General features: G+C 37.5%; 1 protein-coding gene across 5 annotated transcripts in view; it reads left to right on the top strand.

Annotated features, from left to right (window-relative positions):
• The first annotated feature begins 1,146 nt into the window (after positions 1–1,146).
• LOC116722923 (interferon-induced protein 44-like) overlaps positions 1,147–15,211 on the top strand; it is a 70,991-nt gene continuing 56,926 nt past the window's right edge. For 2 of the 5 annotated variants that reach the window (XM_032567344.1, XM_032567341.1), the window contains exons 1-12: positions 4,912–4,959; positions 5,242–5,601; positions 6,557–6,605; positions 6,980–7,003; positions 7,191–7,224; positions 9,576–9,777; positions 10,294–10,446; positions 10,575–10,743; positions 12,242–12,342; positions 12,429–12,592; positions 12,750–12,790; positions 14,513–14,546. In XM_032567344.1, the coding sequence (XP_032423235.1) occupies positions 6,575–6,605; positions 6,980–7,003; positions 7,191–7,224; positions 9,576–9,777; positions 10,294–10,446; positions 10,575–10,743; positions 12,242–12,342; positions 12,429–12,592; positions 12,750–12,790; positions 14,513–14,546 (953 nt within the window). In that variant the 5' untranslated portion in view covers positions 4,912–4,959; positions 5,242–5,601; positions 6,557–6,574. Of the gene's footprint in view, positions 1,289–1,416; positions 1,586–4,911; positions 4,960–4,992; positions 5,602–6,556; positions 6,606–6,979; positions 7,004–7,190; positions 7,225–9,575; positions 9,778–10,293; positions 10,447–10,574; positions 10,744–12,241; positions 12,343–12,428; positions 12,593–12,749; positions 12,791–14,512; positions 14,547–15,211 lie in introns of those variants that run through there. The other 3 variants (XM_032567343.1, XM_032567342.1, XM_032567345.1) reach the window with 3 other exon arrangements.

Genomic DNA, 15,211 nt, shown 5'->3' with positions numbered 1-15,211 from the left:
CTCTCCTTGCAGGTTCTTAGTGGCTGCTACCTTTTGTGTCTTACGAGTTTAATCGTTTCCACCTCCAAGATTCTTCATGAAGAAACCTTTGGTTCAAAGTTTCCTATGACTGTTGACTAATTTCTTCTGGCTGTTCAAGTCAGTGCTGCAACCTGTCCATCCTCCAACGAAGTACAACCAACAAACCATCATCACTGCCCATTCTCCCTGCATCTCCTGGCTTCATCCACCTGGACCTGACACTCCCCCTAGAAACCAAGCTCTATCACCAGCAGAATATCCCCCCACCTCCCATTGGTGGATCAGTCCCCATTTCACAAAGTTCCAGCTCTCCAGCCGTCTCATACCCCGGGCAAAGAAGAAACATTCGAACTCGTTTTACAATAAACTTTATTTCACTGATTTTCTCTGTTTCCTGAAGTGTATTCTGCATGTGGGTCAAACGATTAGCCTCAAACATGACAGTAACGTACAGAAAGTGAGTGGTGATGGCAATTTGATGAAACTGACCGTACTTATTTTTTTCAAAGGCAACATTTGTGTTCTTTTTTTCTCAAACCATTTGAGTTTAACTAACTTATGAGGTTTTACAGTGTGTGACTCTTCCTGTTACACAAAGCAGAGCATCGTCTCACGTGTTTTCATGACTGTGTATCATGGAACCGGTTCTAATGGGTCTCAGCTTGTATGGCTAAACCACCCCAACTAATGCAAAGGTTTTGTATAGAAATGGATGTGGTCCAATTCTGCTTCTTGTTTTTCTGATTCAACTTCCTGGAACATGAAGTTCCATGCAAACAGTTTTTCTGAGCTCTAGTGAAATTAATGATCTAACATTTCTGATCTCCCTTTCACCCTTTTTTGTCTTTGTGTCCATTGAATCTGTAATAAACCTAAAGCGATCACTCACTCTGTGTCAAAAGAAACGGAGACATGGACTTCAAAAATAACTTATCTCTACATTGAGCAAAATAAAACAAAACAAACATGCAGGCAGTGAGAGGTTTAGAAATCCCCTCAATTGAACTAATATATGTATTTTGAAGCACATTTACTGCTGTTCTCATAGTTTTAAATGTATTTGTAGCAGCTACATATCAGCTGTTTACATAAAAACAGCTTTCATTTTTTTCTCTTTCAGTATCAAACCTATAAAATCAAGAAAGAAGGCAGGGGAAACTTTTATCCCTTTGTGTTCAATGACATCATGGGTCTGGAGGAAAAAACTGGAGTCAGAACAGACGACATCAAACTGGCCTTGAAGGGTCATGTGAAGGATGGATATAAGGTACAAATACATATTTTTTACTGTTAAAAAATTCCTCCTTCTAAAGCTATTATAATAATCTTGCTTGACATGGAAAATACATGTTCATAGCAATTGCATTGAAAATACATCATATTTTTTTTCCACAGTTCAATCCTATATCTTCACTTTCCGATGATGATCCTGGCTACAACTCTTCCCCGTCCGTCAGTGACAGAGTTCATGTTTTGGTTCACATTTATGACGCTAATGCACCAGAAATGAAGCAGGATGTTTTACAAAAAATGAAGGAAGTCAGAGGAGCAGCCAGTGATCTGGGTAAGAAACAAAAATATACCATAAACTTGCGTTTACAGTAAAGTAACGTAACTGTAAATGTAACTAAGCCAAAAATACTCAAATTTTACTTCAACAGTCATAGAGGTTACATAATAAACAGGTGGTAGTCAAAAAGTAGAAATCATGAAAAAGTTTATTTAAATCAGTAATTCCATTCAAAAGGAGAAAATTGTATATTATATTCATTTGTTACACACAGACTTGTAAATTTCAAATGTTTATTTCTTTTAGTGTTAATGACAACTAATGAAAACTCCAAATTCAGTATCTCAGAAAATTTGAATATTGTGAAAAGGTTGAATATTGAAGATCCCTGGTGCCACATTCTGATCAGCTAATTAACTCAAAACACCTTCAAATGCTTTTAAATTGTCTCTAAGTCCAGTTCTGTAGGTTACACAATCAATAGAGAGACTGCTGACCTGACAGCTGCACAAACGATGACCTTTGACACCTTGCACAAGAGGGCAATACACAAAAGGTCATTGCTAAAGAAGCTGGCTGTGCACAGAGCTCTGTGTTCAATCACATTCATAGAGGTGAAGGGAAGGAAAAGATGTGGAGAGAAGATTGTGAAAAAACCCATTTACAGATTCACACAGAGTGACACATAAGACGTGTTCCTATTGGTTAGCGCTGACTAAAGCGGATGACTTCGTCTGTCTCTCACCTCAGAACTCTGTCCTGAACTGCAGAGCTACCTGCTTCTCTTCAGTAACAGGACACAGAATGTGAATGATAATTTATCTTCACAAAATTACACCGTTAACAGCTACTGAAGGGTCCACCCTGTTTTCAAAGAAGAAATCTTACACAACTTATGACGTCAGTCGCATATTTTGTCCCCGTTAGCATATCGTGCTAGCTAATGTTAGCATTAGGTAATGTTCATAAACTAGACTTGTGTAATATTCGCCTGTCTTTATGTTGAATTCGTTAACCAGCGCACTTTTGTAGGGTTGCATTAAGCGTGGAAAATACCAAATGTATCTGTAGGAAATATGTGTTTAAAAGTTGTAGGGTAATGCCTCCGCATGTGTATTAATTAGCATTGAAGCTAAAGTTTGAAAACACACCAGACCGCTGCACCAGTGTGTCATTAGGTCCAGATTAATCTGAACCACATGTCAAATGACTGTACAAACAGATTATTTATTTATCGAGCACATTATCAGTGCTGTGGATGAGGGGAGGCAATGTAACTCTTAAATATATATTTTCTTCCAGATGCAAAATGAAAAAGCAAGCTGGTAGATCATGTCCAATTAATATCTGGGTTAAGGGTGTGGTAAAAGAAAAGCACAATTCTTACACTCTGTGATTACAGGTTTATTTATTAGGAACTTTTCCAAGAGCAGCATGTTCAGAATTTTATTTCACAAAGCAAATTCACGTTTAAAGTTAAACAAAAATATGCAGTTTGAAGCATGTTTGCAAATGTGTTTACATAAAGAAATGGCTTAACCTCTTTTATTTTTCTCTCAGTATAAAACATACAGAATTTAAAAGAAGGAAGAAGAAACTTTGATCTCTTTGTGTTCAATGACCTCATGGGTCTGTGGACGGAGAGGGAAGAGGAGTCAGAGCAGAAGACATCAAACTGGCTTTGAAGGGACACTGGAAGGATGGTTATAAGGTACAAATAGTATTGTTACAGGTGGCACCTTTAGGTGTTGCACTCTCTACAGCCTGAGCCTCCATAAAAGGGAAGCTGGAAGGATGGTGGCCAAGTATCAATTTCCTGTGTGTTAGACCGGCTGTGTGTTGGACCCACTGTTTGGTTGGGGGAAACCGTTTTAAAGTGATTCTTTTAAGTAAGTTGTGCTGATGTGGTGTTTTTATACAGGACTGCATTGATGATGGTGTTGGCTGGTAGCGTTACCTGAGCGTGGGTGTTCGACGCCGCAGGTAGGTTTTATATATTGGTCTTTTTTAATTAGAATGAATTGTATGTTTATATATTGTTTTATTTGCTAAGGTTGCACCAGATCGGCTACACCAAGGCTTAATCTGGGAGTGTTGATTTACGCAATACAGGTAGGAAGTGTTTAAATGTGTTTTAGGTTGATTTGATTAAAATGATTTAATAAGCATTTAGTAATTTTTTCTGTTTTACAGTTTTTGCACTGCTTCCTGCTGTCCTTTTAGCGTTTGGTTTTCCTTTTTTGTTAGTCTGCCCAGTTAGGATTGTTTTTCTTCTTGTAGTACTTGTGAGGGCGGGCTGACAACCTTTCCTTTATTTTGTTTGTTTTGGGGAACTTTCCTGAATACTTGCATCCTGTTTGGTATGATCCCCATGTCGGGTTGACAACGAACGGATAAAGCTAGCGGGGAATCCTTTTATGTATGTAACAATAAATATCAATAATTAACTTAATTCCGGTTGTTGGTTGTTGTGCTTTGGCTTGCCAAAGCTATAACAGTATGTTTTTGTTTTTTTTTTGCTTTTAAAATTATTTTCAACAGTCATCTGAAAGATGTGTCGTTATTGGCTCTGATCCTAAAGCTAAAACAACCATCTTGCTTTAATAAGAAATATATTTTTCACTGCATTTTTATTTAACAGACATCATGTTTTTTTCTCCACAGTTCAATCCTGCATCTTTACTTTCTGCTGGTGATCCTGACTACATTTCTTCCCGTCCATCAGTGACAGAGTTCATGTTGTGGTCTGCATTTATTCTGCTGATGCATCACAAATGAAGCTGTTTGTTTTACAGAAAATGAGGGAAATCAGAGAAGCAGCCAGTGATCTGGGTAAGAAACAGAAATACACAATAAACTTGCATTCAGTAAAGTAATGTGAATGTAAACACAAGTAAGAAAAATACTCAAACTTTACTTCAGCAATCATAGAGGTTACATAAAATAGGTGGTAAAGAAATACATAGAAAAGAAATTAAAATAACATTTTACTACTTAGTCATTTTTTCATGATGTCACAAATGTTTGTCACTTATTTAAATGAATCCTGAGAGGTTTTAATATTCTTGTTAAAATATAATTATTGTTAAGTTACAAGAAAAGAAACTCTTTGTGTCCACAGGAATCCCTCAGCTGGTGATTCTCACCCACATTGACTGGGTGAGAATCGCCAGTCAAATATTGTAAATAATATTTATTGTTTTTAATAATATTTATTTACAATTATTAATGCAATTTGCCACTATTCAAATAAAAACTGATTTTCACTCAACATCCTGAATGTTCATGATTCATCCAGCGGTTTTTCCTATAAATCACATGATCTATTAAAACTGAAAGTGAAAGTAAAATCCTTTTAAATATCTTTGCACTCAGCTTTTGTTACCACTGTATCGGCTCTCCTTGCCTGAAGCACATCAACTTTTCAGGTAGGTTCAGCAGATAAAAAACCTTCATTACAGCTGCAGTAACCCATGAATTTATGTGTTTGGGCAATTTTAGGTTTGTGTTAGAAAAGTTCAGCAAAGTATCATACCTTTGGTTGATGGATTTTGTTTTCTCTGTTTCTTAGTTGCTCTTTTATTTAGATCTGATATGTTTTGTTTTACTTTGGTTCAGTCCTTCATAGTGTTTATTTCTTCTAGTTATTCTTAGATACTCTAGTTTAATAATTTCTTATGTCTATTATTATTCCCTGTTTTATTTTTTAGCTCCCTGTACATCTTCCCTCACCCCATGTCTGTCTCTCTCTCTCTCTCTCTCTCTCTCTCTCTCTCTCTCTCCTCAGTCAGCCTTTCTCCTCTCTCCCCCTCACATTTGTGATCAGTTTGCTAATTACTCCAGTTCTTTGTTTCAGTAATCAACCTCCCAGTAATTAAGCTCCTCTCTATCAGTCACTCCTCGCTGGTTCCTCCCATCATTTCCCTGTGCTTCCCAGTATTCTCCCAGTGTCTCCTGGCTGGATGATCCTAGATCTATTTTATATTTCATAACTTTTTCATTAAATCATCAAATCCACTTGTTGCCTTCGTTTGGACCCAGCCAGCTGGACCCAGCAGAGATTCTCCAAGGTGAGAGTACAAAGAACCTTCTAAGAAATATCAAGTTAAAACTAGACAACGTTTCCATCATAACCTCACCTTGGGAACAGGTGGCTGCTGCTGCTCAACTCAAGACAGTTTTAGAACCAGAATTTTCACTCCTGTCATCTCTTGGATTAATGAACATATTGAAGAGGTGAAGATTAACTTAATCAGACCCACTCCACCCCGAAAACAGCTCGCCTCATTTCAGGATCATCCACCTCTGCCACAATGCATCACAGTTCAAGACCACTTCCCGTCGATATCAGCCTCCCACAGCTTTTCTGATTGGTCAGACTGTCACCTCCACGTCTCCTCGTTATTTCTGCCACTGTCTTCATGATTCCCAGCTCGCTCCACTTATCAGAACTTTAAAATCCACTATTCACACCAATTTTTCAGCAGCAGCCTCCTTGTCTCCACCCATAGTGTTTAAATCCATCACCACCTCTCCCACAACCTTCCAGCCTGCTGCAGAACCAGCAGTGGCATGCCTCACTTACCTGCAGCCACTGCTGGCGCCAAGCACCTCCAGCCTCCTGGCTGGACTCCAGAGTTTCTTTGTGGGCTTCTCCGGCTTCATGGCCTCCAAAGTTCCTGCACTGCCTGCGTCCTCCAAGGTTGCTGCTCCTGCATTGCCAGACCGCCAGACTGTGTGCTCCTTCATGATCTTAAGAACTATAGTCTTGTTTTTGTCCTATCCGTCCTTCTGAGGCCTCCTCCTCCCCCCACTCCGGTTTGGCTTGTTTTTGTGTTTTGAACTCTTCAGCAGTCTGGTATCCGAGGGGGCAGTAATGACACAAAGACTTGCATTCATCCTGAATTCATTTATTTTGTAACTTCTGAAGCTGCAAACTATGCATTTACTATTATTTGTAAAATAATAAAAGCAAAACAATATGGAGAGACAAAACTAACTTTATTCTCACATTTTCTCTCATAGCACATTTTTGACCCAGTCATGGCGGGTAACTCTTCATCATCTTCATCTGGTAAGTAACACGGAGTTGCTTGATTAAGATGCAGGCAGTTTAATAGGTTCTAAGTTACTTTCTGTTTTAAATGATCTAACATAATTAAATGAAATTAAGCTACTGTTAAACCATTATAAATTAATATTATAGAATATTATTCTAAACTGCTGTGAGGAGTAATTGTCTAAAAGTATTGTAATGGAAGCATTACTAAATTATCCACAGGGCAAGTTTTTTATTCAACTTGTGTCTGTTTTCTTATTTACCAACTCAGCATAAGTACAGTGATTATTTCTTCTGTGAATTTTCACTCACACAAAAATAGCTAATCTTATCATATTAACAGTTTTGACTTAAGTAATCTTAACCTTAATCTTAATCTGTTTTTCCAGAGTGGGCTTATCCACCGTCTCCACGTAAGTAGAACTGAAGTTACATCAAAACAAGATTTTTGCTCCTTCATCAATTATCAAATGAACTGCTGGAATATTTTACTAACTGGACCCAAGTTATGTATCAAACACAAATTAAATAACAAATTTTGCTTACTTTTTGCAAGACTAATTCTTTTAGACGTTGCTCTTTATTCTCTTTATTTTTCAGTTTTAACAACTCTATGGAGAGAAATATCCTGGGGGTGAGTAAATTTGTTTCTGTACATCTGCATGTCACCAGTATATTTGTTGCCTTTGCATCATCAGACAGCAAAACACCCAGTTTATAATCCTATCAGGTTTGCATAATGTTTTCTAGTTTGTTTGGAATAACATATTTGAGTTATTAAAGTTATTATATTAGTTATTATAAAGTTATTTTCAGGTTTTGTCAAAGAAAATGGATAAAACAATGTAAAAGAAACAGCAGCAGCACAGTATGCGCCTCTCAACTGTCGTAAAGTTGCAGAAAGGCTTAAATGACCAGGACGATCAGACTGGGCAATCTAAACACTAATAAACTTTCATCAACATTTTTCAGCAGATCAATATGATCTCTGATCAATCGCTCCCTCTGAATCCTCCAACAGGCGATGTTCTGCATCAAAGCCAAGCAATTACTTGGCTCACCTTGGTGTAGTTACTTTTAAATGTGTGATTATCTCCACACCTTGATCACCTTAAACCTAATCACATGATCTATTAAAACTGGAAGTGAAAGTCAAACATGTTTCGAGTTAATTTGCTAATCCCACCCCACTTTTACTTTTTCAGTCAGAATAGAATAGAATAGAATAGAATAGAATAGAATAGAATTACTTTATTCATCCCAGCAGGGAAATTACTTCGCAGTTACAGCATAGAGACAAGACAAGAGACAAGACACAATAACAACGTCCGGGTGTTGAGTCTGGAGTTTGGCTGGGTCAGAGCTGATGATGTCACAGGCCACCGCTGCATCAGCTGATGGGGGAATGTAAACAGCGATCAAAATGGCGGACGTAAACTCCCTCGGTAAATAACACGGCCGCATTCCCACAGCCAGAAGTTCAATGTCCGGGCTACAAATCTGTTCTTTCACGTTAACATGACCGGGATTACACCACCTCTCACTCACATAAAGTGCAATCCCGCCGCCCCTCTTCTTCCGACTCTTGGAAAAGTCCCTGTCCCCCCGCACCAAGGAAAATCCAGGGACCTCCACTCTGTAGTCCGGAATAAGCGAGTGTAGCCAGGTTTCCGTGAAGCAGAAGATACTGCACTCCCAGTAATCCTTCTGGGTCCTAACCAGCGCTGTGAGTTCGTCTGTCCAATTTCCCAAAGACCTCACGTTCCCCACAATAATCGCCGGTAACGCTGGCCTGCGCCGTCTCTTCTTCTACCTCCGTTTAACTCCAGACCCACAGCCCCATCGTCTCCTCCGTAACTCCTCCGGAACCACCGGCCCGTCTCCGGGCAGCAGCAGAGGCCCACACAGCGCAATCAGCCGTTCACGCGAGCAAACAATGCCGCTACTCCGCTCGGCGAGGTTCTCCGCAACCAAGAGTATAGAAAGTAACAGAAGAACGCGGAGAACATCGACAGAACCACATCCAGCCATTGTGGAAAGCTTAACTGATGATCCATGGGTTCTTCAAGCACGGATCATTAATCGGTTACAGCAAATATACACAGACAAACACACACGACGGGAGCTGCGTCTGCAGGCAGCCAGCTGCGCCGGCGCCATCTTGACGACGAAAAATGAATGAAATTAACCCATAGATGCAGGTCATGCGCTTCGGCACACAGACCAATACGTTACATCTTCATGAGACAAAAACTGAGGACAATTATTACTTACATTGGAGTGAGGTTTTCACATCCTTTTATTTATATTTTCTTTATTTTGTGTGCTTGTCAGGTTATTATCTGAGGATAATAACCTGTTTAATTATTAAATTTAAACAATAAAATATTAAAATCATGAATAAACATCGGGTTTGATTCTTGTTGGTGTAAACACTGAATGTCATCAGATGTCCGTGTTTTTAGGTGAGTCTTGATTTTGAGTTTGAGTGAGTTTGTAGTTTGATATTGTTCACAGAAAAAGTTTGCATGGCTGCCGCACATTTTCACGCCAGGAAAAAAGTTTGTATATATTTACGCAAACTTTCACCCCTCGTTCATATTTATACATGCCGACTTGTGCGTAAAACATGGTGCTGCACATTTTTTTGTGTGTACGCACGCTTTATACATGAGGCCCCTGAACATTAAAACATATCAAAATTGTGGAAAAGATAATGTATCACTTAAGAGTTTTACTGATTTAAAACAGGACGCTCACATCAATCCTCAAATACAGGATAATTCTGTATTTTCAGGAATGTCTATCTTGATAATTATCGGGTAATCATAACGTTTACCCGATAATTGTGATGATAATCAATATTGGCTCCTACATGATCCTAGCAAAAGTGTAAGTGAAGTCATAAAAGCTCTCAGGAGCAAAATGTTTGTTCTGGCAGAAACAATCATTTCAATTGGAACTTTTATTTTCACATTTTAACAGAAACAAACAGGATCTTCTGCAGTACATGAAGAATTTTCAACCTCAAAATAAAGAAGTTAAAGTGATCAGAGTTCTACTCTGTGGACGGGTCGGTGCAGGAAAGTCCAGCTTCATCAACTCTGTCAACAACGTCCTGCAAGGGAGGATGACCAATGCAGCTCTGGCCAGTTCCACAACCTCTGATCAAAGTTTTACAAAAATAGTCAGTATAACTTCTTGTTTGATGTTAAAGGCTTATTCTTATTATTGGGATTTATGATTTCTTATACATCTCTGCTTGGTGGATCAATTAATCTCCTCATGGTTGTGTGGAATATTAATTCATACTTTTTTAAAATAAAGTGTAGAAATTGCTGTCATTCCTCATTCACCCTCTATCCACAGCTAACTTGATACATTTATGGTTAAAGCTTATGATTAATCAACAGAGAAAACATTTGATGTGATTCAGTTTGAGACATTGTGGCGCCGCAAAACAACAGCGTGCTGCATGACTGGGAGGCCAGTCAGTCCGCTAATGTTAGAAACTATCCCACCAAGATTTATTATGTAGCAACATGTTCAGAATTTTATTTCGCAAAACAAATTTAAGATTAGAATTGAACTAATATATGTATTTTGAAGCACATTTACTGCTGTTCTCATAGTTTTAACTGTATTTGTAGCAGCTACATATCAGTTGTTTACATAAAAACAGCTTTCATTTTTTTTCTTTCAGTATCAAACCTATAAAATCAAGAAAGAAGGCAGGGGAAACTTTTATCCCTTTGTGTTAAATGACATCATGGGTCTGGAGGAAGGAGATGGAAGAGGAGTCAGAACAGACGACATCAAACTGGCCTTGAAGGGTCATGTGAAGGACGGATATAAGGTATAAATAGATATTTTTTACTGTTAAAAAATTCCTCCTTCTAAAGCTATTATAATAATCTTAAATGAAATGGAAAATATATGTTCGTAGCAATTGTATTGAATATCCATCATATTTTTTTTCCACAGTTCAGTCCTATATCTTCACTTTCCGATGGTGATCCTGGCTACAACTCTTCCCCGTCCGTCAGTGACAGAGTTCATGTTTTGGTTCACATTTATGACGCTAATGCATCACAAATGAAGTCGTCTGTTTTACAAAAAATGAAGGAAATCAGAGAAGCAGCCAGTGAGCTGGGTAAGAAACAAAAATATACCATAAACTTGCGTTTACAGTAAAGGAACATAACTGTAAATGTAACTAAGCCAAAAATACAAAAATTTTACTTTAAACAGTCATTGAGGTTACATAATAAACCTCCATTGTGTTTATTATAATAGAGGTTTAAATGATTTCAAAAACGTAGAAATCATGAAAAAGTTTATTTAAATCAGTAATTCCAATCAAAAGGAGAAAATTGTGTATTATATTCATTTGTTACACACAGACTTGTAAATTTCAAATGTTTATTTCTTTAATGTTAATGATAACTAATGAAAACTCCAAATTCAGTATCTCAGAAAATTTGAATATTGTGAAAAGGTTGAATATTGAAGATCCCTGGTGCCACATTCTGATCAGCTAATTAACTCAAAACACCTTCAAATGCTTTTAAATTGTCTCTAAGTCCAGTTCTGTAGGTTACACAATCAATAGAGAGACTGCTGACCTGACAGCTGTCCAAAAGATGACCTTTGACACCTTGTACAAGAGGGCAATACACAAAAGGTCATTGCTAAAGAAGCTGGCTGTGCACAGAGCTCTGTGTTCAATCACATTCATAGAGGTGAAGGGAAGGAAAAGATGTGGAGAGAAGATTGTGAAAAAAACCCATTTACAGATTCACACAGAGTGAACTGCAGCTGGAGTCAGTGCTTTAAGAACCACCACACAGATAAATACAAGACATGGGATTCAGCTCACATTCCTGGTGTCAAGTCACTTTGAACAAGAGACGACATCAGAAGCGTCTTGTCTTGTCTGGAGACGATAAAAACTCTGGACTGGTGCTGAGTGATCCAAAAGTTATGTTCTCTGATGAAAGTAAATTTTGCATTTCCTTTGGAAATGAAGATTCCAGAGTCTGGAGGAAGAGAGGAGAGACACAGAATCCATATTGCTTGAGGTCCAGTCAAAGTTTCCACAGTCAGTGATGACTTGGGTCTCCATGTCATCTGCTGGTGATGGTCCACTGTGTTTTCTGAGGTCCAAGGACAGCGCAGCCATCTACCAGGAAGTTTTAGGACACTTCCTGCCCTAAAACTTTACTGAGATGCAGATTTAATTATAAAACATGACTTAGCATCTCTGCCATGGACTGGCGACATGTCCAGGTTGTACTCCGCCTCTCACCAGTTGGTAACTGGAGATAGGCACCCGTACCCAATGGCATCATGAGGATGTAAGAAAATGGATGGATGGACTTGGGACCTGCACACAGTGTCAAAGCACCGATACCTGGTTCTGTTCTTAATTGGCCAGCAAACTCACCCGACCTTAACTACATAGAAAATCTCTGGCGTATTGTGAAGAGGAAGATGTGATACACCAGACCCAACAATTCAGAAGAGCTGATGGTCACTGGGCTCTCATAACACCTGAACAGCAGCACAGACTGATCGACTCCATGTCACACTGCATTGCTGCAGTAATCTTAGCAAAACGAACCTCAACCAAGAACTCTGTGTATCCACAGGAATCCCTCAGCTGGCGATTCTCACCCACATTGACTCAGCCTGTGAGGAAACGGAGAAAAATCTGACAAACATCTACAAGAGCAAATATTTACAGAAACAGGTGAGCTCTAGTAAGATTTATTCAAACAGGAGAAAAAAAATAACTGACTCAAAATAAATGTTTATTTTTATTTTTTTTAAATATAGATGACTGACTTCAGCTCCAGCCTGGGAATCCCAATGAACTGCATCTTCCTAATGAAGAACTACACTCATGAAATTCAGCTGAATCCAGACGTCGACACTCTAATCCTGAGTGCTCTGAAACTGATGATTGACTTTGGAGACAACTACGCCGAGAAACTGTTGGGGTTTGTCTTACTAAATGCTACAAATAAACTCTTTCATATTCTTATGAGTAAAAATAAATGATAACATTTATAAGATCCAAACAAAGGATATTAAATTAAAAAGGGAGAAACGGAAGGTGGAGTGAATAAACTTAACTCTTCATTCTCTCTCTCTCAGCTCTTTGTTCCCAGTCATGGGGAATCAGCATCCAGAACCTCGTAAGTTTCACATGATTGTTTCACTGAGACACATACTGTATAATATATATTCTAACTTACTGTCAGTTTCAAATCATTCCACTGAAATGAAGTTGCAATTAAACTCTATAGGATCTAACTGCAGCTCATAGCTGGCCTAAGATTTCAGTTCATTTCCACTTTATTTAAATGTATTTTGAGCCATATAAATAAAAGAATAATACATGTTGCACCGCTCACATTTTTAATAGTTGAGATTGCAGAACTAAACAATTTGTGTGATGTTGTCTGGAGTATAAATATGAGATTTAGCAAACTTGTGTAGTTATTATCCCAGACTTCTATAAAATATGTTCAATACAGTAAAACTTAAAAACAACAGAATAAATGTAGTCTGTTGTATTCTAGGAAATATTTAGTTCTATTAATAATTAAAAATCTGTTTGGTAACTTTGTATGGATATTGTTGATATCTGTCCACATTTTCTGTTTATTTAGTTCATTATTTATGCTATGTATAGGGTCACAATGTCATTAGAATAAAATATAATAGGGTCATCTGCAAACAAATAACTAATTTTAAATGTAAATAATTTGGGGTCCAGTACAGACACTTTGATTTAAACTCACCCATGAGAACATGACTGAAATCTTTTTAAATGTCAGGTCTTGTAATGTTTAAGTCTGCTAAAAGCTATTTATGTAATTTTTTGTGAAATCTGAATTAATAATTAAGGTCAATAGGATGATATTCACAGCTTCTTGTTGTTCTGTGCCTGGGTAAATTGCTTTTCAGTGACATCACCATCTCATTTGATTTTGTTTTTAATAAACGTTTAACGATTTAGGAATTATCATGAAATGTTAATGCTTTATGAGTCTCCTCAAGGAGTTATATAATTAATCAGGTAGCAGGTGGGGGATTAAACGTCACTTTTGTTTTCTGAAAAGAAATGTGCAAACAATGAACTGTAGCTGCGTCATTTGAGTCGCATTGGTATTATTTCTGTAGTGGTTGTGCACATATTCTGTATAATACATGCCACAGTACAGCTGTGACAATTATGGAGAAATTGCCAACATGTAAAAAAAAATAAATAAATTTATTTACACTAAAATATTAAATGTGCAAGAAAATGATGGGATTATTTTCTTATTACAGAACGTCCACAAGCATTCTTGTAATAGCAGGCTAAATGGTGCAGCAAGCAATAAAATGAAACCTATAATAATCGAAGCATGATTTGAACTGGAACTGCAAAATATTTTTACATGATTTATTATGACTGTTTTATCATTCAGGTCCTCAGTCGGCTCCCCGTAAGAACTTTTTCTTTTCTGGACTCATCTTCTCACTGAAGAGCTGAATCTGTTTTTTATTCTGCCCCAATACACTGAATTTCACAGATTTAACAACACCAACTATTCCATGAACTTAATGTAAAAATCTAAATAATTTTTTATACAAATTTTTGACCTAAGTAAACTTACCCTTTGATTTTTTACTGTTTAGCACCTCCATCATGTCCACATAAGTTCAGTTATTTATTCAGGTTATTACAAAGAATAAGTGTTTCTTCTCCCATTATTATTGTTATTATTATTATTATATTAACTATTTGATTGCTTAACTTTGACTGCTCATGCAGTACCTATGTATTTAATCAAAAGCATAATCAGTAGCAAATTATTCTGATTGCCAGACTGAGTTTTTCAGACATTGTTCTAAATTCTCCATCACAGTTTTAACAACTCCATGGAGAGACATAAAATGGGGGTGAGTACATTTGTTTCTATCCACCAGCATGTTGCCAAAGTGTTTGTTGTTCTTTCACAATCTCTTCTTTCAAGTCTTAACAGTGGAGGAGTTTATTAAACACAGCCCAGGTTACTTTCCCTTATGCAGCACTGAAAACAGTGAACATGTGTTGTTATGTAATGAGGACAAAATTTTTCAGTTCACTTGGAGCCTGGTTTGAACGCAGGTTTTAAAATGTATTTTTGTCCTTAGTTAATTTTTTTAATATACATTTTAAAATTCGTTGTGAATGCCTTCACCATTTTGTTATTAATCTTTAACATACTTGTTCATTTATTTATCAATGTTCTTTTTTTAATTTGCTAACTTTCAATCTTCCTGTTTAGTTTATCATAATATGGCTTAAGAGTTCATTTATTTTCTTCCCATATGTTCTCATTTGCTCAGTTATGCATTAATTGCAACAATATTTTCAGCTATTTATACTTTAAACAAACACATTGAAAGACTTTATTTACCCTGTAGGAAAATTATCCATCCATCCATCCATCCATCCATCTTCTTCCGCTTATCCGAGGTCGGGTCGCGGGGGTAGCAGCTTCAGAAGGGAGGCCCAGACTTCCCTCTCCCCAGCCACTTCTTCTAGCTCCTCCGGGGGAATCCCGAGGCGTTCCCAGGCCAGC

Source organism: Xiphophorus hellerii, chromosome 7, assembly GCF_003331165.1.
Source record: "Xiphophorus hellerii strain 12219 chromosome 7, Xiphophorus_hellerii-4.1, whole genome shotgun sequence".
Taxonomy (NCBI): Eukaryota; Metazoa; Chordata; class Actinopteri; order Cyprinodontiformes; family Poeciliidae; genus Xiphophorus; species Xiphophorus hellerii.
Note: the sequence above shows the minus strand (reverse complement) of the source record. Positions and strands in the feature narration are given on the sequence as shown.